General features: G+C 43.5%; 1 protein-coding gene across 6 annotated transcripts in view; it reads left to right on the top strand.

Moving 5' to 3' along the window:
* The window catches only part of SORCS1 (sortilin related VPS10 domain containing receptor 1), a 455,367-nt gene that overhangs the window by 145,542 nt on the left and 282,548 nt on the right, over positions 1-27,277 (top strand). For all 6 annotated transcript variants that reach the window (XM_070432324.1, XM_070432327.1, XM_070432328.1 and 3 more), the window contains exon 2: positions 18,213-18,280. In XM_070432324.1, the coding sequence (XP_070288425.1) occupies positions 18,213-18,280 (68 nt within the window). The remainder of the gene's footprint in view (positions 1-18,212; positions 18,281-27,277) is intronic.

Below are 27,277 nucleotides of genomic sequence, written 5' to 3' on the forward strand. Positions count from 1 at the left end.
TGAAGGGTCCTGGGTTCGATTCTGGCCAAAGGCAATGCCCGGGTTTCCCACTTGATCCCCAGTAGGGGGCGAGCAGGAGGCAGCCGATCAATGATTCTCTCTCATCATTGATGTTTCAATCTCTCTCCCTCTCCTTTCCTCTCTGAAATGAATAAAAAAAAAATACTTTAAAAAAACCAACAACAACTAGGATTATGATTTCATTCTGAGAATTTGACCAAACAGGGCAAGGCAATAGTAGAGGAACACGTCCGATTGGACTGTAAGGAGAGGACCAGGGTCATTCTGCCTCTTGATCTGAAACACTTGCCCTTGCTGTGGTTCTGATGCACATGGATTTGGTAAATAGCAAGTCTGGGAGAGAAGAGCCTCAGCAGCCTTGCCTGCAGACAGAAGCTGGTGGGCTTTCTGGCCTCTAGGGCCAATTTATCCAGGAGGCAGCGTGTGTAGGGCCCTCAAAGGTCATCTTGCCTCTGCTGGTTCCCTTTTACTTTATTTTATTTATTTTAAGTATATTTTTATTGATTTCAGAGAGGAAGGGAGAGGGAGAGAGAGAGAGAAACATCAAGGATGAGAGAGAATCATTGATTGGCTGCCTCCTACATGCCCCACACTGGGGATTGAGCCGGCAACCTGGGTATATGCCCTGACTGGGAATCAAACTGTGATCTCCTGGTTCATAGGTCAATGCTCAACCACTGAACCACGCTGGCTGGGCTGTTGGTTCCCGTTTAAACCTCTTTTCCTGTCTCCCATCGCTCATTACCTTCTCCACCCTCACTGAGTTTTGCCACATCAGCATACCCTCTCCACCCAAAGTCACATGGGCTTCATTCTTGCATTCATTTGTCCCCACAAAGGAATTTGCGGGGAATGTTCTTCCCCTTTCTCTAGCCCCTGGGCTAAATAAACTGAGGTTGGTGTGAAATCTTTCCAGATTCCTCTTTCCCTACCAGTCAGGTGCTCATAGCACTTTGCATGCACTGTTGTCTTACTACTTGTCACATTGTATAAAGTGGTGTGAAGCCCCCAGGATAGTGATCGACTCCCGGAATCATTGTTATGTTTCAGTTGGTATATCCCAAACACTTGGGCTCTGTGTTGTAATAATCTAATAATAAAAATAACTATGACCTAATAGTAAGTTGTACTGTGCTAGATAAAATCTGATGCATCAGCACAAGTAGGTGCTCATTTAAACCTTGTGAGTACAGGGAAGGGTCTCAAGACTGAATCTCACTCAAACCTAGCCTCCTCCAGACCCAATGGAAACCCCAGTATGCAAGGACATCACCTTTATCTTCAGTTTGCCTGCCTCCCTTGCCAGGCACTGCCATTCAATAATTCTGCGGAGTGGTATCTTTTCCTGGAGACAGAGTGCTAAACAATGATTTATTGCTTGAATACACATTGCTTTCATGGAAGTGATTTGTTTAAAACAACAGTACAGCTCTAAATAAATTATTCATTCCATGCTAATTCTTCACTTTTATGTGCTTTAGTAAGCATCAAAATAAGCAGCCTGTGGGCATTTTATTTTTGCCACATTAATCTTGGACAGTTTAAAGAGAGGGGAAAAAGGAGGAAATCTAAAGAAGAGGTTCCGTTTTCAGGAAAACAGATTTCTTTTTTCCCTACTGCCTCCTGCAGCATCGCTGGAGAGAGTTCCGGCTTCCCCTCCCCCCAGCCTCTCCCTGTTACTTACCAAAGCCCCCTGCGTGGGCCCAGGGACCCCCCACACACCCCTGTTCAACATTGGGAATGTGTGGCTCCTTTTCTCTGCAGAGAGAGAGAGACTCCTGATGGCCAGTTCCTGTCACAGCGCCAGGAATTCAGTTCTTTCTTGGGAGATTTGCATTTCCTTGGGCATGCAGGGTGCTGGGTTTCTAAATTTCACTGGTGTCCGGATTTAGGATTTAAAGGATTAAAAAGTGAGAGAAGCAGCAGTGCCACACGCATCCATTTTCTAACTGATTTCCCACGTGGAATAGTGATATGATGGCATTCTTTCCCAGCATGTTTATCCTTCCTTAACCGGAGCCCTACTTCCTGTTTTGAGGTAGAGGCATTTGAGTGACTTTCAGTGTACGAGTCCTTCATTAGCAGAAGAGCAGATAGATGGTCTTGTAGATTCTTGGGAGGTTTCTCTCCTCTGTTCTGAACTTGACCCTTCCATGCTGTACACCTGCTGGTGGGCAAGGACAGGTGTGGCTCTCTGGCCCAGAATCCATGGTGGTCTCAGCGAGGGAGCAGGAAACATGACCTGTCAGACCAGGATGGTGGAAGAGCTAACTCAGCCCATCCTCAAGGCCCCAACTCCAGCTCAGAAACCAAGAAGTTCTAGGCTTAACTGTGTGTGACCTGCATCCCGCCCAGCCCACCTTCTTAGTGAGAGTAACACGGACCCTCTCACCAGGATTCTGAAGTGAATTAAATGGCGTGCTGTGTGGAAAGCATCCGGCTGGTTGTAAGAGCTTCAAGAGGGCCTATTTACATGCAGCCAGGCCTTGTTCCTTATTCCCACAGCATTTCTTTCTAAAGCGTCCCCTTCTCACCTGACAGCTCAGTGATGTTCTTCCCAGCTACAATGTGTAGTGAGGTGTCTGTTTTCTCTTTTTGCATCCTGGATAGCACTCAGAAAAAAAATATATTACTGTGGTCAGTTAAATAGATGTAAGATAGATAGATAGACAGATGATAGATAGAAAGATAGATAGATGATAGATAGATAGATAGATAGATAGATAAAGAACAGATGGGCAGACAGAGCCTAGCACCCAGCTAATAGAAAGCGAGAAGTTTAAGTTTTGAAATTCTTTGAAGCTCTTATCTTTCCCTCTCCATAAAGGCCATGCGGCATTAAGTACCTCAGCTCTGGGTTCAGTTTATTTGGGGTGAAATAGCAGCTTTTCTACTTAAGCACTAGCTGATCTTGGGCAAATTCCTTAAACTGTCCAATCTGCCATCTGGAAAATGATGAAAAATAAAAGAAGGGGAGGAGGGAGGAAAAAGAAGTGAAGGATTGAAGAAAATAAGCATTAGCTTTATAGGATTGAGATATATATATATATATATATATATATATATATATATATATATATAAAATTGTTATGCAAAATGCTTAGCCAAGTGACAGAATTTTTAAAAGTGCTCAATTAAGTAAATTGGTGATGATAATCCAGTTAGAAAAGGGCATTCTAATTTTATCTATCCCATATAATAGGGAAATGGAAAAAAAAATCAAACAAATTGACTAAGGTCATATAAGGAATTAAAATGGGTTCTGTACCAGTTCCAGGACTCTCAACTTTGAGCTTTAGGCCTCGCCTCAGACTCTATTTGGTTTTGCCCCCACTGTAGAGTGGAAGTGAGTTTGAAGGTCTCATAAGAAATGGGTGAAAGACCTGGAATTCAGACTCATTTCAGATCTGTGCCCTGATGCACTTGCATTTGTCCAGGGCTTTCCATTTCTAGACACTCACAGAAGGGGCAGTGGGTCTCTGCAGTGTCCTGGCCAACCTTCAGGTGCCTCACACGTCTGTGCATGAAAGCAAGCACCTTTGAATGAAAGGACAGAGAAATCAATAAACCTTTGCATTGGGTTGTAGACATGTTTTACATCTACTCAGCCCTCCCCAAGGAGATACAGCATTGAATTTTCTGTACCATGTAATCCTTTCATTAGCCTAAACTTTCAGGAGGAAATTGAAAGTGTTTGGAAGATCATTCCTAAAACTGGAACTTGATGACATGACAAGGTTCTTGTGTTGAACGTACTCAGACTATTGTGATCCCACTATACTCTAGAGGCGTTCTACAATAATTGTTCATGTAACAGAACATGTTATTTATGCCTAGCAAAGTGCATCTCCAATATCACCATACTGAGTCAGACCATCAGCAGATATTGACATCCTCTAGGTCAGCAGGAGCACATTATGTCTAAGTTGATGCGGAGTTGTGAGAGTAACGGGGGCGTTGATATGACGTTGATTTGAATATGAGTACAGGAGCCATATCATACTTGACCTTGTAGGTCACATTATGAAATTTAAATTTTATCTTAAGATCAATAGGAGGCCACGGAAGTGTTTAAAGAGCGGAGAAAATGACATGATTGCTATTTAGTAAAAGATTATAGGGGTAGCAGTGTAGAGGGTGAGTTTAGGGGAAGTAACAGGAGATGCTGACCTTTGTCAGAGGCATTGCATTCTTCTAGATGCGAGTTGGTGTGAGCCAGAACAGGGTGAGGTTAGAGGGGAGAGGTATGTAGGACTTAGTGACTGATTAGATTTGGGGAGAAAAAAGAGGATAGTTGCAAGGAAGACTCAGCGCTCTAGCTTTAGGGATATAAATAGCATTCACTAAGCCTGGGAACACTGAAGATTGAGTAGTCGAGGTAATCATCATTGAATGGTATTTTAGTGGCAAGAGACCTACATACACCTAATGTGAGTAATCACAGAGAAGACTGAAGCCCAAAGAAGTGCATTGGCTTCCTCAGGGTCTCGGTGTGTTAGCAGCGGAGCCCAGGCTCAAGTTCATAACTTCTGACTCATAGCCCACGTCTGCTGAAATGGATCCCTCCACTTAAGAGGTTTAATAAACAAAATAAACTGATGAACAAAATAGATCCAGAGACATAGAATCATGGAACAGACTGTTGAATCTCAGAGGGAAGGAGGGGGTGGATAGAGATCAACTAAAGAACTTATATGCATATATGCATAACCCATGGACACAGGCAATAGGATGGTGAAGGGCAGGGGCAGGGGCAGGGGGCTGGGGTGGGCTAGAAGGGGTCATTGGGGGGAAAGGTACATATGTAATACTTTCAACAATAAATATTTGAAAAAAAAAAAGATTTGATGAGCTTTTAAAGTGGACTCCCACTTGAAGGTGGAGTTACATTGAAGCTAATGAAGTTTAAGATTCAGAGCCTTTTTGCCCAGCTGGCCTGGCCCAGTGGTTGAGTGTAGAACTATGAACCAGGAGGTCCTGGTTCGATTCCCAGTCAGGGCACATGCCCGGATTGCAGACTTGATCCCCAGTGGGGCTGTGCAGGAGACAGCCAATCAATGTTTCTCTCTCATCATTGATGTTTCTGTCTCTCCCTCTCTCTTCCTCTCTGAAATCAATAAAAATATTTTTAAATAAAAAAAAGATTCATAGCCCATGAGCTTCTGTGACTTCTGGGAGTTTGGGGAAGGTATAGATTGTTCCTGGCAGAGAGAGGAAGCTAGGTTGCGATCAGAAAACATTCCTATGTCTTCATTCCTGCCAATCTGCCTGGAGATATCTCAGAAGAAACATATACCTGCATTTCTGGCACTGGCAATGTATTGTGATCTATTTTCCCAGTCTAATAAATATTCACTTTGAAGCCTCATTTTTTGCATAATTTTTCTTAAAGAGAAGCCCCCAAATTGTATGACTCTCATTCTCTCTAAACCTGGATCTATGTCTGATCCTGCTGGTGCAGGCCTCAGTCTGCCTCTTCTAAATCCCCATCACAGAACTGGCCCCATCCAGTGCTCCCTTCTGCACATGGGAACTCCTGTTTCATGCAATAATATGGCATATGGTGTGCTAAGATGATTCTTTACTCTCTGAAGCTTCTTATTCAAGAACTGATTCTGCTAAAAGTATAACCTACATATACCTTGTGTCAAATGAGGTGGTTGGAATTAGGTGGTCTTTCAAGAACTTTTCAATTTTGCCTTAAGTTTCTTTTAAAAAGAGTGGCCAAATGCTAAGATTTTTTTTTTTTTAAAGCCACGCACCAACCTTCTAGATGCCATTGTAAAGGATTAGAATTGGAATCATGTAGAAGCATTTTGGTTCTGTGATTAAATGACAAGGGATATATAAGAATCACTTAACCATGATAGTTTTTTTTTCCCCTCTGACAGAAACCATTATTAATTAACTAGAAGCCTGGTGAACGGATTTGTGCACTGGTGGGGTCCCTTGGCCTGGCCTGCGGGGATTGGGCTGAATCCTGAGGGGTCCTGTATTGCGAGAGGGCACACGCCATGCTAAGAGACCCCACTGCTGCACAATAGAGGCCAAGGAGGGACCACAGGAGGACTCAAGGGTGTGTCCAGCCTTTCTCGCCCAGTCCTGATTGGCTAGACCCCAGGAGCAAGCTAACCTACTGGTCGGAGCATCTGCCCCTTGGTGGTCAGTGTGTGTCATAGTGCCTGGTCAAATGGTTGGAGGGACAATTAGCATATTAGGATTTTATATATAGATATGATTTACTTGGGATTTCAAGTAAATTTCATTTTCAAATCAACTTTTTTTAAGCTTTGAATTTTCTTTCAGGCAAATTGTGTTCCATCAAACCTTAGCACTTAGACAAAGGGCATCAAAAGATGCGCCAATAGAGGAGTCAATTATTGTTTATTTATTTTCTTTTTTAAGAGAATAAAGTGTTTCTCTTCCTCCCTGGCCTACTTTAAGACTTCCTCAGAGAAGAGGAAAATCTTTGAACTTAGCACCTGACTATCTCTGGTGTTTTGTTCTTGTTGCTTTTGTTAGTTGCACTGTATGGTAAATGAGAAGAGAACATGAAAAAAAAAATTGTATATGAAAGCTCACATTCTTTTTATTTTCTATTCCAGTGCCTTATGGAGGTTCAAGTTCTGACACGTGGCTCACCATACTATGCATAGCTTTCTTTATTAGCGTCCTCTAAGTATGGTGTGTTAACCTTGAAAAATAATGTTTTAAAAATTGAGTTAACCTCTTCAGACCCAGGAGTAAAACCAAGATGAAGAAGTAGAAAAGGGAAAGTCTTGGTTCATTTCTTTGCATTTCAGTTTATTATAAGGAAGCATATGAACAGAAGGGCCCCTCATCCTTAGCAGGCAGTTTGCTGCTTAATGATGTGTTCACTTTGTGTGCGGGTTCCCACAAGGAAGAGTCTTAATGTTGAGATAATGTCTATAATTCAGACAGATAGTCATTTTGGAGCGTGGGCATCTCCCTTTCTTTGGCCAGTGCATCAAGGAAGTTGAAAGGGAATCTCTCCCTTCCTCACATCCTGTCTCTCTCTCCTACCAACCTCAGGTTGTACCCCTGGTGCTTAAGCATATAGCAGCTTCCCTCTGTTTGTTCTCTAGATTTCCAGAGAGGGAGGATAATGCAAGAAATACTTTCTTATTGTTTTGTGACTCTGAACTAACAGTTCTCTGCATCCTCTGTGATTCTAAGTACCAGGTGACCTAATTTGAATAGGGACTGATCTGAAGCAAGAAGGTCGGGTGTTATTTCCAACCCCTTCTAAGCACTGTGAAGGGGAATAAAGGGAACATGGTGGATAGCTGTTTATTTACCTGAGAAGTAATGGACTAGCACAGATATTCTACTTGGCTTCCTTGAATTGGAGCTCTCTTTCCAAACAACCCTTTGGGTCTCCTGCTTCTGTCCCCCACTTCCTAGCCTCAGTTGCTTTCCTGTCTTGAAGCTTTGGCTATAAGTCTCCAGGTCTGTTTAATCTACCATTTTACTATCTCTACACAGATAAGTCTTGTCTATGCATTTTCCTCATATTTTATACAATCACTAGAGGCCCGATGCATGAATTTTTTGCACTTGGAGGTGGGGGCCATCAGCCTGGCCTGCGCCCTCTCGCAGTCCGGGAGTCCCTGGGAGCCCATGGGGAGCGGGCCTAAGCCAGCAGTTGGACATCCTTAGAGGCTCCCGCCACCACCACTGTGCTCACCAGCTGTGAGCCTGGCTTCTGGCTGAGCGGTGCTCCCCCTGTGGGAGCGCACTGACCACCAGGGTGCAGCTCTGTCCCCTGGTGGTGAGTGTGCATCATAGCGATTGGTCGTTCTGCCATTTGGTCAATTTGCATATTAGCCTTTTATTATGTAGGATTTTATCTTGATGCTCTTTTAGAATTACATTGGTGCTGATATCTGGCTCTTTTCTAGAAAAACACACACACACATACACACACACACACACACACACACACAACAACAACAACAACAACAACATTTAATTTAATCTACCTACTTCCCGTGGTGTGAGGCAGAAGCGTAAAATAGAGTATAATTTAGGGCAGAGTAATAGAAGCAGAAGGCTATGAACTGGTCAACATTACTCAGTAAGTATGGATATATGTTTGGACCATTATCCTCTTTTTAATCATTCAAAAAAGGGGGGGAGGAGGAAAAAGAAGAAAGATACATAGGGATGCATTGTCCTTAGTTGCTTGGTTTGGCATTGTGAAATTAATATAATTTTTTTTAGTTGATAGTGTCCCTCCCCTTGGGGAAGAGGAAAGCAAGTTCTACTTTCAAGATTTGCATGAAAAAGCAACCTAGGTCTAGTGGATTTGATGATCTTGGGTTTGTTTGCTAAGTACAGTGACCTGGCTCCAGGATGAGAGTATACTAGTAATTGTCTTTTATTACAAGCGTTTCCTTGCTTGTTACTAACAGGAAAGGACTTGACTTTCAGCAGACAGAGGGGAAGAGATAGAGTGAGAGCTGAGTTTTTTCACGTGGGAGCTCCTGGGACAGTGTTCCTGAGGTTGGGTGCTGGTCTTGCTGCTCGCAGCCTTGCACCTCAGCAGCAAATGACCTCTACAGGGAAACAGATTCAGAAGGAGGACCCAGCAAATTTTACTAAAAAATGTTCCGCTTTCCACACAGGCTCTTTCCTGTGCTACAGTTTGCTCTGTGTCCAGCGTTGATTAGGTTATCTGTATGCCTCTGTTTCTATCTGCATCATCACTGCTGGCTGCCTGGTCTTTTAAGTTCTCCAGGGAGGCACAGTGGCTGTTTAACTCATACCATCTCAGTGTCATGCAGAGGATTTTCCATAAATAAACATGACATTAAATTATGTGTGGGCTCCTACAAAAGGAGGAGGGGGGAGGTCTTTGGGGGTTAAGGACTTTCCAGCAGCAAAAATCTAACTGCTTTCTGGCTGGCTCCACACCCCCCAGTTCATCCCATTCTTTTTACTGGTTTTCTATTTCAACTTCTGTTTGCATTTCCTGGATTTTTGGTCTTACGACTTCAAGTGCATGTGTGTGGTTGTGTGTGCACATGCCATCATACCAACCTTTCATCTCCCCTCTGGGATTTATTAATCCACTTTCGTAATTATTGATTTCTCTTCCCTTTGATGACTCAAATGGAGCGCTATTATACATTCACTTAAATCTTCCGAAAATGATGCCACTGTGAACCCCTCTGTGGAAATCAAGCATCCTCGATCTGGGGACAGCCCCATTCTGTAGTGAATTAAGTGGAAGGATCGATTCCTAAAAAAGGATTTCACCAAAGTTCAAAAATTTTAAACATAAATGAAGAAATGATAGATCTAAATGGCATTGACATGAGATCAGTAATGAGCTAAGAATGAAGTTTGTCTATTATAAGGAAAAAATATTCCAGGACTGTCTGGAAGAAGGCAGAGGGAGAGAGAAGGAGGCTGTGGCCAGCACTGCAGCTGATGGATAACAGGTGTCCAGTACTTCGGAATTGAACAGGAAGTGTGGATCCTCGGGGGTTCTGCCTAGTCTCTAGTTACAGGCGGACGAAGGCATGATAGGTTGGGGATAATGAAGCACCGTGATTGAGTCTGTATATAATGTAAGTTAAACTTGTCCACCTCTCACAGACTGAGTAATTTAAGTTCGTCTCAGTGGGACTCAATTTTCTCATTAGAAAAAAAAAAGTTCATTACTTGAAATATCTTTAATAATGAAATTTGTCTGGCACACAGAGTAGGCATCCAATAAATAAGGTTAATAATAGCAACTCCTTGCATTTGCTTAGTCATTTAACATTTACTCAAGAGTTCTTCCACTTCTTATTCAGTTTCTTTTCCACAGTTCTAGAAGACTAAGGGGAGAGTTAGATCTCTTTTATTTATTTTTTAACATAAGAGAAATTTGTTCAGTATTTGACTTATTCAAGGTCCCACCATTGCAGACACTACTCATAGCTACCCAACAGCCACTCCCAAGTTGTTGTTGGCAGAGCCCCCCTCTTGCCATAGAAAATACCAAGTGGAAATACCAGCGCCTCCTTTTCCCAGCTTTCATTGCAGCTGGGGGGTGGGCATGTGGCTGATTCCTGGTCATTGAGACCAGAGCGTCCGCTGGAGGGCTCTTGGAAAAGAGGTTTCTTTTCTTGTTTAATAGCAAAACAAAACAAAAGCATGTCTACTCTAGAGGCTCTTGTTTCCTTTGCTGGGTAGAGCTACGTCTGCTTGTGCTGCAGAGAAGGTTAAGACCACCTTGTGAACGTGAGGACACGCAGCACCAATGTTGACTCTGTGGTGTGGTCTGGATGACATCGCCTGGAACTATGTAAACTCCGGGCCTCCTGCTATAAAAAAGAATACGTCTCTTAAATTGTGTATTACTTTTCCTGTTCTGTTTCTGGCTGCACAAGGCATTCTCACAGATATGGTGGCTAAACCACAACTCAAAACCTGGTCTCCTGATTCCAAAGACTTTATTCTTCTCTACAGAGCACCCTGCCATCCTAATATTAAGGACCTCCGCCAGAGAGCCAGATATCTCTCTAGTCTGATATTCTGTGTGTCTCCACTCTTCGTCTAAACCCAGGCAAGCATGTCAAACTCGTGGCCAACAGGCCGCATGCCTCCTGCCAGCCGCGAGTTTGACATGCTAGGGACTCTAAGGTGTAGCTAAACCTGAGGACTTGCTCACTTCTGACTGCTCTGGGAGCTTTCACAGTATGGATGTCTATTCTCATGCTTCCTTCCTTTAGAATACCATCTCTATAGCCCAGACAGTGTGGCTCACTGGTTGATCATCGACCCATGAACTGAGAGGTCACAGTTCGGGACACATGCCTTGGTTGTAGGCTCTATCCCCAGTAGGGGGTGTGCAGGAGGCAGCCAATCAATGATTCTCTGTCATCATTGATGTGTCTGTCTTTCTGTCCCTCTCTGTTGCTCTCTCTGAAGTTAATAAAAATGCATTTAAAAAAATAATACCATCTCTATATACTCTCATCTCCACCAGAAGCACACACGTCCTCTGGGACTTGTCTTCAATGTGTCCTTTATAAAAAACTCATTCCTGATTACACTGTTCTTCCTTGCTCTTGAGAAGATACAAATACTTCTTCTCTTGCTGCATACCTTCCCCCCTCATTTTGTAACCATCTGTGTGCACGTGTGCCTCTTCATTTTGACCGTGAGCTTCCAGGGACTAGTGCCGAGTCTCATGCTCCCTTTGTGTCCTCGCAGCACATATTTTTTATTCCTGCCTCTTAAGAAGGCTTAATGCATGTTTATTGAATTAAATGTGCAGAATTTTAGAGCTGAAAAATCTTTCTTCTGAACAAAGCTCTCATTTTCTGGGAATTATAGAAGCTTCTTAATCTTGGATTCATGACCCCCCTAGGATTCAGGAGATCAGTAATATCATTAAAGTTATACTCATTGTTTTATGTGCATAGCATATATTTGATCGGATTGTTAAAGAATATGCGGCTTCTCTAAAGAATGAGAACCTCCGTTTAAGTCGGAAAGTTGAATAAATGCTTACCGCACTATAGACACAATATGGAACAAGAATATTTTTTTGGAAACCCACTGTGTGGGTTTGCTTCTTTTCCCTAAAACTAGAGTGCAAAGAAAACAATAAAAAAAAAACAAATCAAATTTCTGGCTATTGGACACGCCCCCTTATATTTTACCCAACTCTTCAGTTCCCCTGAAAGATCGTCCCAGGTCTCTTCAGGCCCCTTATAATTCTCCATCCCCGTATTCACTTCCATGCACATCTGCCAACATGTCCACCATAACGAACTCTGGAAGCAGAGAGGCTGACATTGGAGACTGGGGGATGAGGACAACCCAGGGCCTGCTGGAAGTGGTGGGGGAAGGATGGAAGTGGCCAGCTTCAGCCCCTGTCCCAGCCTGCTGGCATTTTCAGCCAGAATGTGGCCCACCCAGGGAGCGGAATTATGAAGGATAGCCTGGTTGAGCTATGGTGCCCCCATGTGTGACAATGACAGAAACCCCTGCCAAGCCATCCCTGAATCACTAGTGACTGAGAGCAATGAAAAGAATGTGTCTTGTTTTATAGACTAAGCCTCCTTTCACCCTCTTCATTATTGGGGTTTGGAAATACAGTCAGTCAGGAATGAAAGAGACTCTGGGATCCTGTCCCCAAAGCCTGCATTGCCAAGAAGCCCAAGGTCACTCTTTTGTTTCCCCTGCGATTAGATTCCACTCCCTCAATTGGATGCAGAGAGGGAACAGAAATGACTGCAAATCATTAACAATTGAAAAATGAGAAGATGTGGCCTACTTTTCCAAGATTTCCCTTCAATGGAGGTGAGATGAGGTGAAGGGCAGTGGCTAGGCCAAGTGTCCTGGAGGAACTCAAATCTCCTTCAATATCTAGTAGTTCTCCTAGAGCTACCCCAAATCCATAGCTTAGAAGAATAGTCAGCTTGCTAGTCAAGTCCTCCTCCATGACAGATTCTCATTAGCCCTCTGTTTCCAACCATAAGCTACTCCTAAGCAAAAGAATTAGGAGAGAACATTCATAGGGGGATATGTGCATTCCTTCTTAGGGGATGAGGGGAATTGGAAATACATTTACTCCCCCTCAACCCTCCATAGGCCCCCCTCCTCTGAGGTGCATCCTTTTAACTTCTCAAAGGAAAGAGTCAAGACACTCCATTTTTTCCTTGAGAAAATAAAGGGAGAATTCCCATGCTGATACTTTTGAAGTGTGGAATTGATTTTGGTTCTTTACAGTCTACTGATTAATGCAGATGTTTTCAGAAGTATACTGTGTAGAATCAGGTTACTGGAAAGGTGTTTTAGGGGTTTCCTTAAATGTATGGATTTTTTTTCTAAATTATAGCCTTACTAGAATCCCGGTGCACAAAATACGTGCATTTGGGGGGTGGTTCCCTCACCTCAGCCTGGCCTGTGCCCTCTCGCAGTCCAGGAGCCCTTGGGGGATGTCTGACTGACAGCTTAGGTCCACTTCTTAGTGCTGCCGTAGAGGCGGGAGAGGCTCTGGCCACAGCTGCTGCACTTGCCAGCGGTGAGCCTGGCTTCTGGCTGAGCAGTGCTCCCTCTGTGGGAGCGCACTGACCACCAGGGAGCAGCTCCTGCATTGAGCATGTGCCCCCTGGTGGTCAGTGCACGTCATAGTGAGCAGTTGAGCGGCCTTAGCATATCATTAGCATATTACTCTTCGATTGGTTGAACAGTTGACCAGACACTTAGCATATGAAGCTTTTATTATATAGGATGTTCATTAAAATAAAGCCCTACTGTTGCATTCAAAGCTGTCACATGTCTAAATACTTGGCAGAATGGGGAGTGCAGGGTAGGACCTTGGTCTGCTGCCCTGTTGATTCATTCTAGTGCATCGCTGAAAATAGGGCTTGCCTGCCGTTCGATACCAGAGAACGTATTTTACTGGCGTTTGCTGTTTTATACTAGAACACTCTTATTAGTCTTCTACATACTGGTGTCTTTGTGAATGCTTTTTTCTGGCACAGAGCACAGAGAAAAGTTTGGGGTAAGAGAGGATTGACATTTCCCTTTTCACCCTCCCCCCACCCCCAGGGTTCTCTGTGATGGTCTTTTTTCCTTTGAGAACTTTATTAGGGAATAACTGACAAATATAATGATATATATTTAAAGTGTACAATGTGATGATTTGCTATACATATACATTGTGGGATGATAGTCATGTTCAAGATATTAACACATCTATCACCTCACTTTGTTAACTCTGTTTTTTTATTGTTTTGAGGGAGAAATAAAGACAGAAAGAAAGAGACACATAGATTTGTTTTTCCACTTACACATTCATAGGTTGATCTTGTATGTACCCTGAGTAGGCATCAAACCTGCAGCATTGGCACATGGAGACAATTCTCTAACCAACTGAGCTACCCAGCCAGGGCTCTGAGGGTTTGTTTGTTTTTTAACTGAAAATGTTTAAGATCTACTCTCAGTACCTTTCAAATACACGGTATTGTATTATTAACTGTAGTCACCATGCTGTACATTAGCTGCTCAGAACGTATTCTTTTTATAACTCAAAGTTTGCATCCTTTGGCCTACATCTCCCCATTTATCCTTCCGTCAGCCCCTAGCAGCCTCCATTCTGTTCTGTTTCTACAAAATCATTTTTGTTTGTTATTTGTCTTTTGTTAAGATTCCACATTTAAGGGGAACTGTACAGTATTTGTCTTCATCTGGTTTATTTCACTTAGAAATAAGCTTTGCCTATCTTGTTGCTAATGGCAGGATTTCCTTCCTTTTATGTCTGAATAATATTCCATTGTGTCTGAAATGTAATGAGCACTTTCTTGATGTGATGGTTCATTCACACCTATGTACAGAGGTGACAGGGGAGAGGCTGGCGTTGGTAATGATTCAGTAGGAACTTTGGAAGACCTGGGGAAGAAGGATAATAGTGTGGTGAGCACAGGTGGTAAAAATTGGACTCAGCGCTGGGGAGGATGCCCAGGCTCACTCCCTTGAAGACCCTCACTGGTCCCTGCACAGAGCCTGGCACTGTTTCCGGCTCCCTCCCCCTCTTTCAGGAATGGGTGCCTTGCATCGCAGCTCAGTGGGTGCTCATGTTTCTTATAAGTATGGACAAAGGGAAGTTTTCCCCCAGAGGCTTCATAAGCAATGAATATGGAGCCACAACAAAAAAAGAGCACAGATGGCCTGTGGTGACAGCAGCTCCTAGACTGCCTGGGGGTTACCTGGAGATGTAATTGTGAAAGATCCTAGAAATACCTGGGCACAGAAGTCTGGTACCATGTAGAAATTTTCAAGCCATAGATATTTGGATTATAGCTATTTAAAATGTCCTATGATTTAGAGAAGAACCCCCCAAAAGCTGTGACGATGTAGCTCACCATTTATTGTTTTGAATCAGGGAAATTTTGGTACTAAATAGTGTAAACAAGATATAGAGAAATGAGATGCTGGTGGAGATTCCATTTTGTGTGAATGTGTTTAACTAAACAGCCTTGCTCTCACTGATTAGGTTTATAATTCTATGCATTTGGACTTGGATACTTTGAACTAACTCTGTACTACATGAAACTTGTTGCTGAATGAATAAAAATACATGACCATTTATATATTATTTTAGTACATATAACATTTTACCTGCTTAAAAAGTTTTATTGATTTTTTTTAAGCTTGAAAAGTACACAAGACATGGTGGACAGTAGGACCGGAATAAGCAGGCGATTGCATTCCTCCCATTTTCTCATCTAATGGTGGTGGTTTGGGTAGTGCTACTTCTGTCCAATAGTATTACTGATAAACCAGAACAGAAAAGCAAACAATAGCAAAGCAGAACTCATATAATGGTGCATCACCATCCAGGAGTAATGCGCTAAATAACACACATGGACAGTCAAGGGACAAAAGAGGGGGAGAGAGATTTTAAGGAATCAACTGAAAACATAAGGAAAAGTTAGAAGTTCTCCCTTCTTTCTTACTGTAATCATTCTGAAAACAGAGAGATCAGGTTGACTCAAGCTGATAAGCTTTGAAATACCATGAAGGACACCTCTCTGGTGCAGTATTGATGAACTGCCTGAGTATATCACTGGCATTTTCGTTTTACTAGCCCAGTAAGAAGAGTCACTGGTACCTCACGCCCGCCTGCCTATGAATTGCTTCACTGATTGCTGTTCATGTGGGTGGGGTGCCCCACACCATTGCATGCTGGGTTAAGGGGTTCCTTCTCTGGGGTTCCTCTGAATTCCCTTGTCAGATGAATGGGAGACCCAGCCTGTGACCAGCTGAACATCATTATTTTGTTCGCTGCCGTATTGTATCAAGAGAGCAACTACCTGGAGATGCTTTATGCCCTCACTGCTCCCATTTCCTCCTCGGGGGATTTATAGGCCTATTCGAGGTGGAGCAGCAACATCGCTCTGTGTCTTCAAACAAACAGCCACCCCGCTGCCACTGATCAGTGTTCCTGGGATGGCGGTGATTGAAATTTAACACTTAGAGCGATTTAATTGGCACCCGGATCTGTTAAACATATGCCCCCACCGTAGGCATGCCATCTGATGTGCCCACAGGGTGCCTAACACCTCACACATGCTCACATTTTGCTAAAGAAGCAAGTTTTGAACAGCTCCTTGAAGGAAGCCTGTGTGGTGGTGTAGGAGAGGGGAGGCCCTAGAGCCCAGGTCCCCAGATCCTCAGCATTCCCTTGAACTTGGAACAAACCTAAGTCCTGGAGTTCCCGTTTGCTTATTGAGAAAGAAGCCTTCAGAATCTCTCCCTGATGCTTAAGTAGATCAAGGCCAGTGCTAGCGGAGTGCAGCCTGGAAGGGTTCAGCACTCCTGGCAGCGCGCTGCCTTGAAAATCAAGGTTAGAATGTTCCCTTCTCACTGAGGCTAGAACTGATCCCTTGGCCTGCAGACAGAATCCTGGAAAACGATGTCACCTTTTTTCTCCTGAGTTGGAAACAGCAGTTACTGGGCCAGATGTTCTAGGTTATGTTTATCAGGCGAGGAATATGAACCTCAACAGAAAACAGAGCAGCCCCATTTGGTTCTTTTCCTTATGTGAGAAGAAGGGGTGAGGATATCAGTGCTTAAGAACACGCTGCTCTGTTCAGTCTCCCCAAGCTCCCTGGTGCTCATGGACTTCCCATCACCAGGTGGACCCTGGTCATTGCTGCAGGTGCCCAAACAGGCAGCCACGCTGGGCATGAGTTTCAGTGGGGCTGAGAAGAGGTATACCAGCTCTCTAACAACTTTGTGGTTTTTATATATATATATATATATATATGTGTGTGTGTGTGTGTGTGTGTGTGTGTGTGTGTATATATATTTCAGGGAGAGGGATAGAGAGATAGAAACATCAGTGATGAGAGAGAATCATAGATCGGCTGCCTCCTACACTCCCCCTACTGTGGATTGAGTCCACAACCCAGGCATGTGTCCTGACAGGGAGTCATACAGTGACCACCTGGTTCATAGGCTGATGTTTGCCACACCAGCCTGGGTTCGTTCCTGTCCTCACTGGGCCACAGACTCCCAGGCCTCATCTGTATTTGTATTTTCCTCTAGCTTTAGGCAACATTCCAGGCTCCTAATAAATGGGTAGTGAGTGTTTGTTGAATTCTGAAAGAATGAAGTGAAATGAAATGTTTGGGTTTCTCTGAGGGATCAATAGGTTAGAATCAGAGGAAGATTCACCATGACGTTAATGAAGCTTGCATTTCAGTGCCCCTCATTGGACGGGTCCCTTTCCAGGACCTGCCTTTAAGTTTGGAATCATAATCTTATATCCTGTTTCTTATGGAGGGCTCCTCAAAACCATAGGCTTCAGGACCCTGTAAAACACAGAGTGGAGCCTGTTAAAATGCTGTGGCTTAGCCCATGGGTCTTCTGCCATCCAATGGCTTTCCCAATATTGGGAGATGAGAAGAAACTGATAGAGCCAGGCATGCAGAGAAGAAAGGGAAGGAACTAACATGTAAGAACCTCATGCTAAACCAGGATAACTTGCATTTCTTACCTAATTGAACTCCTCACAGCAACCCTTTCTGGGGGATAACAGAGTGAGATTCCGAGAAGCTAAGAAACCTGTCCGTGTGGTACAGCTTCTAGGACCTTCCACTCTCCAAACCATCAGCTCAGTGGCTACCTTGCAGGATGCATATTTCAGAGCTTTGCAAGTCTTCCCCGAAAGTGTTAAGCCCACCAGGGTAAGAAAGGTCTAGACCAGGGATCCTCAAACTTTTTAAACAAGGGGCCAGTTCACTGTCCCTCAGACCGTTGGAGGGCCGGACTATAGTTTAAAAACAAACAAACTATGAACAAATTCCTGTGCACACTGCACATATCTTATTTTGAAGTAAAAAAACAAAACGGGAACAAATACAATATTTGTATTTGCATGTGGCCCGCGGGCCGTAGTTTGAGGACCCCTGGTCTAGACGTTCAGGTAACTTGCCGTGGGAGTGGAAGGGAGAAAGTTGGGGAAGGGATCAGGCTTGAGCAGTTTCATGGAAGACACTGGCAAACCCTTCCCCAGTCAGCATAAGGGAATGAAGTAACAATTCATTCAATTATGTTAAGCGCCCATTAAAGGAATCCTAAGCCCTCCCTTGGGCCATTTCACTTCCATGAGATTGTAATTGTTTGAGACTAACCATGATTTCTTCTTTTGCCTTCAGGTGATTCTCATTTTGACAAAGCTCTACGACTATAACCTGGGGAGCATCACTGAGAGCTCGCTTTGGAGGTAAGTAGATAAACGGAGCTAATGATTGCTGTGTTATTTAATCATGCCCACCACTGCTCTCCCCCACCCCCTTTTTCCCAGGTGAGAAGGTGAGAAGATCTCTGGTTATTTTACCCTTCCTTCCTCTGCTCTCAGTTTCCCTAGGCCATGGTTGGGGTTTATCTGCAGGCAGGCCAGATCCTTACTTCTTTATACAATCCTCCCTTTGGTCACAGTCAGATCTTTGTGCTAAACTGTTCATTAGGTTGTCCTTATGAGTTTTGGTCCCCACAGTTCTCACTGATCTGTGATCTTAATGGAGCAGTCTGTGTCACGGGCCCATACCTGAACCAATCTCTGAAGGCCAGTAGAGCACTGTCTCTGATTGGCCAGTCCTGGGTCACATGATAGTCGCTGAACCTGGGAGAGGATGAAAACTACCCCAGAGATAATATGCAGTGATCACTGGCTTGGGGGTCAAGCCCTGAGTCTGTTCTAGATGCTGGAGGGGCAAGTCCCTAAGGAAGACTCGAGCTCCTAGCTAGGGATTCTTGGCTTCATGCAGGAAAGAATTTAAGGCTTGAGCCAGACAAGAGGTTCAAGCAGAAACAAGTATATTGAGCAGGGAGGATAAGCAGGAAAAACCACTCCATAGATAGAGTGAGGGACTCTCCTCACAAGAGAAGGAAGAGAGACCCCAACTCTCTCTAGAGATTGAGCTTATATCTGTTTGTAGTTCCTGTGGAAAATTACTGGTATGAAGAAATACGGCATAGAAACGTTGGGGTTAAGCTTTCCTTTACAAGATATATTTTGTGATCTGTTTTCCCTTTAGAATATGGGTAAACCATAAGGTATGGGTAAGGTGCTATTAATCAATCTTTGCTGGAAGTTTCTTTGTTCTAGAGGCGCCTTGCCATCTGCTTGCATCTTGGGTCAGCCCAGTTCCATGTCAGGCAGCAGGTAACAGGCCCCTGACTTAATTTTGTTTGACTTCAGTTAATTTACATAGTTCTCATGCACTCTCCTGTATTATTCTGATCTGTCGGTGCCCTTATCATAACAATGGTTAACTTCTGGTATCACTTTTGATCACCCATCCCCCAAACACACACACACACACACACACACACACACACACACACTAAATGGGAGTGGTTATACTAAGAAAAGAAGGGAATGGTCTTTGTTAATATAAGAAACATTCAAACATGTGAAGAATTTTTTTGTGAGAGTTTATTTGAGCTGGGAGGCAGAATCTCAAAGAACTGAGATAATGCTCTCAAGAGAATGGCAGATTTTTACCTGGTTTTATACCTTACAATCAAAGGAGGAGAAGTAAGTGGGTTCCATGAAATCCAGTGGTGATAGATTAGGGAGGCAGGAGAAAGCAAAGCTGGGAAACCTCTGAGATTAGATAAAAAAGAAATAATACACAAGTGCTTCTTTTACATATAGGTGGGTACAGAATAGTTAACAGCCAGCAATTAACATCATGACAATAACAATGAGGGAATTTATGGTCTTCACTCTGGTGCATTGGTTGGGCCCTGAGGGTTCTGGAAAATGGGAAGTTACCCTGAAATTCCAAACATCTGTTGTCTTAGATGCAAAAAGACAATAGGCTCTGTTAAGGTCAAAGTTAATCTTTGTCAGGGAAGATACTGCTGTAGGACATGACTACCCATTATAAACTGCTTTTAGCTAAAGTTTTAATTTCAGACCATCCTTTGTGGTTATTTAAGGTCTCTGAGTTTGCAAGGCCTCCATGCAGGCCTTCCTTGAGCTTGTCAGGTTAGCATGTGGCCCCTTTTCGTCCACATCTTTGAGCAGATAAAACTAGTGGGTGTTCACTGTTTAAGATCAATGGGCATTCTATCACCTGTCAGTTCCTATGACCGGGAAGATTGGTTACCAGCTCTCAATCTCAGAGCTAGGGTCCAGAGGGAAAGACGCCGCCCCCGCACCTCCCCATCTGTGTCAGGTTCCACCCCTGGTCTAGTCCACAGTGACTGGGGAGGGAAGGTTGATTTACAGCAGTGGTACTCAACCTTCTGGCCCTTTAAATACAGTTCCTCATGTTGTGACCCAACCATAAAATTATTTCCGCTGCTACTTCATAACTGTAATGTTGCTACTGTTATGACTCATAATATAAATATCTGATATGCAGGATAGTCTTAGGCGACCCCTGTGAAAGGGTCGTTCGACCGCCAAAGGGGTCACAACCCACAGGTTAGAACCACTGATTTATAGGTTAGCGATTTCATTGCAGAGCCTGAATCTGATGGGGAATGTAGTTGTCATACAAGAGGAGGATCATGGATTGGATAGACACCCCAAAGAATCTACCATACCCTGTCAGGGGATTGTTCATGAAATTTCATTTTTACCTGATATCTGTTTTCCATTAGGCTTAAGAGTATATATATATACAGGCAGCTCCAAGTCAATTGTTCTGCACCTCAGGAGGACTCTAGTAGACCAAGGAAAATGCTAGATTCTGTTCTTTTATTTGTTGTCAGGCATTTAACTCCTCCTACACCTAAAGAGGTCAATTATGCAGAGTTTATATCACAAGGACATTTGTAACTGAATTAAAATGTGGGAAGTTCGGTAGAGCCTCAAAAAGTAGAGTTATTGACAGCATTAAGGGCCTGACACCTGCTGTATTGTTTAAATTCAGTCCCCGTTCATCAGAATCGCAGCGACTCTGAGTAAGCTTACGCTTCGTTGATAGATTTCTCTAATGTATTTAAATATATGAGAGTAAAAGCCGGCTTTTATACTGCAGTGCACCTGCCACATAAAGTGTAGCCGGCATATTAGAAAATTAAAAGGTGTGCAATTCTGTCTCCATGGAACAGGCTTTTAGCAGCTATAACTCTTCACCTAAGCAGTGGGAAGGGCATGCCGGAGGGACGTGAGGAGCAGTTTGTCCTAGACAATGGAAGCTCGTGTTCAAGGGCTCCTTTCTCTCTCAGGGCGCATTGTTACCCATGCCCCAGTCAGGGAAGAATGTGCTTTTCTGATTTTATGGGAGGAGTATATAAAAATGACGTGATATTTCAGTAATATTAGGCCTTCCTTCTGAGGGAGCAACCCTAGGGGTTTAAGATTGGGTGAGTGTGGCAAGAATGACCCACTGACTTTTCAATCTTAGAATCAATTTCACTAAAGGAGATATATATACACACACACACACACACACACACACATTTATATGATATACATATACCCATATGTACATACACACATAATGTACCCACGTGTTTTTAATTTTCTAACATACCCACAGTAGTCATTTGCCATATATATGACTACTGTGGGTATTCTCCACTATTAGGACTACGTATTATAATGCTTTGATAGATGAGCACAAGCCTCAATGAAAATATAGTTTAGAAAAGCAAAAAGGGAAGGAGGAATAATATTTAGAATACTCACAAGTGCTTCGGTAGAGCTTGCATTTTCAGGCAGCTCACGATGCCCATCTCTGGTCTTTGGGGAAACTCTTTGGGGGTTCTCATACAGAGGAGATGTGGGACAGGCCTAGGTGGGTCAAGGATGGGAATTGAGCCTAGATCTCCTCATGGTTCTACTAGTAGTCATCTAGTGCAGCCTTCCTTGAAGGACTGCAGACTGTTAGTACTGACTCATTTTCTCCCACACCAGCTTGTACTTTCTTCTCAGAATACCTGCCTATGCCCACAATCAGGGGGCTTGGTAGAGGCACATGGCAGCCCAGCACTGAGTGCAGGACTTAACACATAGATGATGCTCACTAAATATCTGTTTTTGAACAGACCAGTGAACACTACAATTCTATCTCTTCTGCATGTTCATCAATATATAATTCTGTTTCTCATTCATTTATTCAACACAGAATAATTGTTGAACTCGTTTAGTCTTATGGTTCTGTCCAGGAGAGGGAACGTGGGTGGGTACATCGATAACAGAATATAGGCTTTGTCCTCCAGGTGTTCATTGTATAGGGCCAAGGTCTGTGGACAGTTAAAGCAGTTAAAGTGAGAGAGGTTCCTTGAACTTGCTCATAATCTGCCATGTGTCATTGTATGGGAAAGGTACTTAAGCAGCCACCCAGAACTGCCAGATCCCAGAAGGAGATAAATCTAATATAAAAACTAAAAACTGTCATACAACCATACATGTTGTAACAAAGATGTAAGTGTTGCTTCTTTACTTTGCTCCTGTGTATATTTTCTCAACTAGACTTTAAGCCCTTAAACACAGCACTTTGCTGGTTTAAGGATAATAGCAACAGAGCCGCTAATAATGACAACAATGATAGAAACTAGCTTTTATTGAATAATCACCATGTCTCAGGCATGATGCTGAGCGCTAGATATGCATCCTCTCAATTGACTTTTACAGTGTATTCAGTGTCACACAGTTAGTAAATAATAGCCCACACAGTTACAAGGATGCTATTTAATAAACTTTAATCATTTCACTGCTTATCGGTCATCTGGAGTCTTATCTGCCTTATGGTTGATCATTCTATACCTAAGCAAGTAAGCAAATAAAATGTTAAACTTTTAAAAAATTGATGTTAGAAAGAGAAATATTGATGGGTTGTTGCACTTATTTATGCATTGATTGATTGATTCTTGTATGTGCCCTGAATGGGATCCAACCTGCAATCTTGGTGTACAGGGAGGATGCTCTAACCAACTGAGCTACCTGGACAGGACCGAACAAATAAAATTTTAATTTTATATGTATCTGTTTTTCAAAGAGCTATGACATTCTGAGCCCTATTCTTGAAAAATACCAGGCCACTGGGAAATGGCTTCTTGTTCAACAAACAGGCACATGTGTTTTTCAATTGAGCCCTTATTCTTCACAACTTTGACCAGCTGAATCATCAACAGGGGGCAAGTGGCAAATTCCTCTGGGGTGTTTGAGTAGGAGAGAGACCAAGAGGCGGCTGACCTTGTGGTGAAGTCCTAGGTCTTTTGACCTCACTGGGTCAATGAGCCCTGGATGGCAGAGTGAGAGGCCGCTGTACTGAATGAATGAGCTTTCACTCCCTGTTGGACTTGTTATTGATTACTCCTTAATCCTGGAGCATGCTGTTGATTTGGTTTTGTGTTGTGCTGTGGTTCACTCGGGGGAGTCAACCTGAGAAGGAAGGAGTATGAGCCAACATGGAACAATGAACTACCCCTCAGAGTCTTCACCTTACAGTGGATTAAGCTTTGAGATTTGGTAGAGCTGGCGGTTTAACCAGATTGAAGCAAGATCAGCTTCAGGCCTGAGATAAATAAAACATCAAAATCTGGATACAGTATTTCTGAGTAGAAATACATTCATCCTTTTCCTGTCTGGTGCCAGGGTAATCAGCGAGGTGCTGACAGAGGCTTAGCTGGTGAAAAGGCCCTAGGCAATCCTGGAAGGACCAAAGCGTGCTGTCACAGCTGTCTTAAAGGGGCGCACAACCGCCAGTGCCTCCCTGTGACAGAGCCTGCCTGACACAGCTGACTTCTTTTCCTTTTCAGTGGTGTCTTATTTTCAGATCCACATGAAACACACACAATCTCCTGAACAGATCTCCAACATTATGCGCTAGTCAGACAACACTTCTTGCTCTCCGTGGGACAAAGGAACATACAGTTCAAGTAGAGAGAGCGGGTTAGGTTGTCTGTCTGATTCTGCACTGGGAGCCAGCCCTGTGTCCTTATCCAGGAGCCACTTTGTCCCATTCTGGGTGTGACCCACAGCGATTATTGAGACGTGTCCCAGTGGAGTGTTTGTGGAGAGAATGGCATGGCTTTGGCCAGTGTTCTCTGGAGAGGACCCAGGCTTCAGGCTGACAGAAGCTGACCTGAAGTCAGCGACCTTGATAGCCCCGTGGTGGTTCCTATTAGCTACTGTTCTATTTTCCCTTCCTATTCTTCATCCAGGGAAAAGCAAAGGGCTGCTCGGGACAGGTTGTTAATCCTGCCCTAACGGAAGTTTTGCTACAAAACCCAGGTTGCCGTCACCTGTGAAAACAAGGATCTAGAACAGAAATACCCACCCTGAAAAAGAAAGAGAATAAAGCTAAAGTAGGGTCATTTCCCTGCAGGAGAATTGTTCGTGTTACACAGCCTGTTATTCATCCGGTGCTTCCGGATGTTTTGTGCAGCCCCAGTGGCCCCTGGAGACCCACATCCCCAGGAGGATGAGGAGGTGCTTTGGATCTGGTCCTGTGGATTCTGTCAAGCGTTATAACTCTCTCTCCCATGTCACATGGAGCACCTTGTGGTTCCTGGAATTACACATTTACTTTATTAAACCTTATTGCTATTTTTAAAAAGTAAAATAGAATGTAGGCCTGTTTTAATGAGCCAATGAAGAGACAACAACAACATAAAGTGAATAGAGTCTTAATTCCCACTCAGGTCCGGCTTCCTCAAGATGTGTGATGCTTAGAGTTTTGGATGAGCCTGTTCATATCCTTATGACCCGACTCAAAAATGCCAACAGATATATACTTATATCAGGGTCACATTTGTGTGTGAGAAAATAGGAGTAACTATTCATAGGACTCTGACGACCTCCTTATTTCACTTAATGAGTCACAGGTGCCTGTCCAGAGGAATACATTAAAAAAATGGGTCAGGTCTACGAGCATCAAGTAGTGTGGATGTTGTGTACTGAACTAAACGATTGCACACTTAATTAACTTATGCAGCGCTTCAGGTGTCCTCAGGGCTTTTTTATCCTCATAACAACCCTAGAGACCGGGCAGTACCAGTAGCCCAGGTTTACATATCAGAGAAATGAGGCTTAGAAAAAGTAGGAAATGTGCCCCATGGTCACACAGCGGTAAGTTGGCAGAGCTGCTTTCCAGGCGTGTTCTCTTAATGCTTGTGCTGCACTGCCTCTCCATTACCTGTTAAATGAATCTTTAGCTCATTTCCCACAATATTTGCTATTACTTAGAGTGTTTCGATAAACATATTTGTAAGCAAGTTCTTGCGTTTCGGTAATTTCCTCTCTGTGGAGTACTCTAGAGTGTCAAAGGTGATATTGCTGTAGCAACATACATGCATTTATAATGTTGGTAGGTACTGGCGATTACTTCCTAAGAAGGTTGGAGCAGTTCACGTACCCATGAGCAATGCCAGATTGTACATCTCCCAATGATTTCACCAGCACTGGGTATTTTCAATACTTAAAATTTTACTAGTTTTTGGGTGGAAATGGTGTCCTGATTTGTGTGTTTTCAGGGGGTATTTCCCTGACTATTCATGATACTGAGGATATGTTCATTGGTGTGTGGCAAAGTTGACCTCCTTCCCTACACCGCAAGCAAAGGTAGTTGTTCCTACCTCAGCATTCCAGTAGTGTATTATGTTACTTTGTCCTACAGTGCTTATCAGATAGATATTTGGTTGCGTCTGCTCTGTATTCTAGGCACCTTTAGGTGCTGGTAGCATGGCATATTGAGGGAACTGCACAAGATTGCCGTACAGTCTTTGTGTGCGCTGAGTACTTGGAGATGATTTTGGAAGAATAGAAATGGCTGGTTTTACATAGAAATGCATAGTTTTCTGTACTGTGTATTCCCAGAGGAAGTAATACATCATAGAAAGATTTGGGGCAAAGGAAACACTTGATGAAGGTGAATTGTAGGGGGGAAATGACCTTAGTCTCATGTTGAGAATTCACTTGGAGAAGAGCAAAAATGCTGAGCATGAGGACAGTGGCTATTGAGATAAGAAGTAAGAGATGAAAGGGAGCTGACTTTGTAGGCATGAAGACTGTAGAATGGAATATGGGGGCGGCGGTCATTCCAATTGATCTTATAAAGTAAATATGAACAGGACAAATTGGATGAGTGGGAAGGTGAGAGGAAGAGACATATCTCAATGGCTTCCTGCCTTTGTCTTGGAGAGCAGAGTTGACAGTGAGGTATTTAATGCACACATCTGCTCTACTGACGTGGTCTACTGAGCACCTGCAACTAGTGAGTGAGAAAAGGGTATGGAGACAACTCTTTTTTTATTTTTACTCTTCTTATAGAGTTTTTATTTTTATTATTTTTTAAAACTTATCTTTATTGTTGAAAGTATTACAGATGTCTCCCCTTTACCCACACTGGCCCACTGGCCCCCACTTTTGCCCCTTTCCCAGCCTTCACTGCACTATTGTCTGTAATACAACTCTTCAATGGAAGAAGCTGTAAAGGGAAATAAATGAAGAAACATAATGTTGCATAACAGAGATCATAGACCAAAGGGACTTTCTTTAAGTGAGGACAACCCTGACCATGGTTTGTAGGGTGAGAAATCAGTGGGAAGAGGGCAAAAATGTAGGAAAACTTAGGGGGCGATAAAGCTGGTAGAGAATCAGGTGGCAGAGAGGATATGAATTTGGAAACTGCACAGGGGAATTACCCAGCCACAGTAGATCAGGGTGGAGACAGGGCTGGGCAGAGGGGGAGCATCCCTCTCACCAATCAGGGAGGCCAGAGGGGGCTCTCACATAGAGCAACTTTTCTGCGAAACCCAGAGCTGAGGGAGCTCCTGCCATTGGGGTGTAAGGTCAATGGCAAATGGACTTCAGAAGAGGCTTGGCAAACTGGGAGAGCTGCTGAATGGACATGGAGAGGGACTAATGGCTCAGGGACATGCAGGTGCTGTGCAGGCAATGCTTGGGTCCCAGTGGGAGGGTTGTGCTTGAGTAATAATCAAGAAGGCAGCTGGCTATGGAGTTTGGGAGAAGCACTGAGAAAGCACAAGCGAGCAAAAGGACTGAGTGGGTTGGAATGGTGGATGATGGGGTCTGGGCTAAAAAGAGAAAAAAAGTGAAACTGGGGTTTGGGGTCGGGCAAACAGTGAAATAACAGGGCCCTCCATGGGATCATGTTTTAAAGCCTAAGAAACACTTAATAATAGGATGCAGAGAAGTGTGACTTTTCACATGAAACTTAGAACATATGTAGCCCCCCAGGGGACTCTGGGAAAGGGAACTGGCCATGGCAGGTGGTGTTAATCAGAAGAGTGT

The sequence above is a fragment of the Myotis yumanensis genome, unplaced genomic scaffold, assembly GCF_028538775.1.
Source record: "Myotis yumanensis isolate MYYU_CA2020_CCGP unplaced genomic scaffold, mMyoYum1.0.hap1 SCAF_13, whole genome shotgun sequence".
Lineage (NCBI taxonomy): Eukaryota > Metazoa > Chordata > Mammalia > Chiroptera > Vespertilionidae > Myotis > Myotis yumanensis.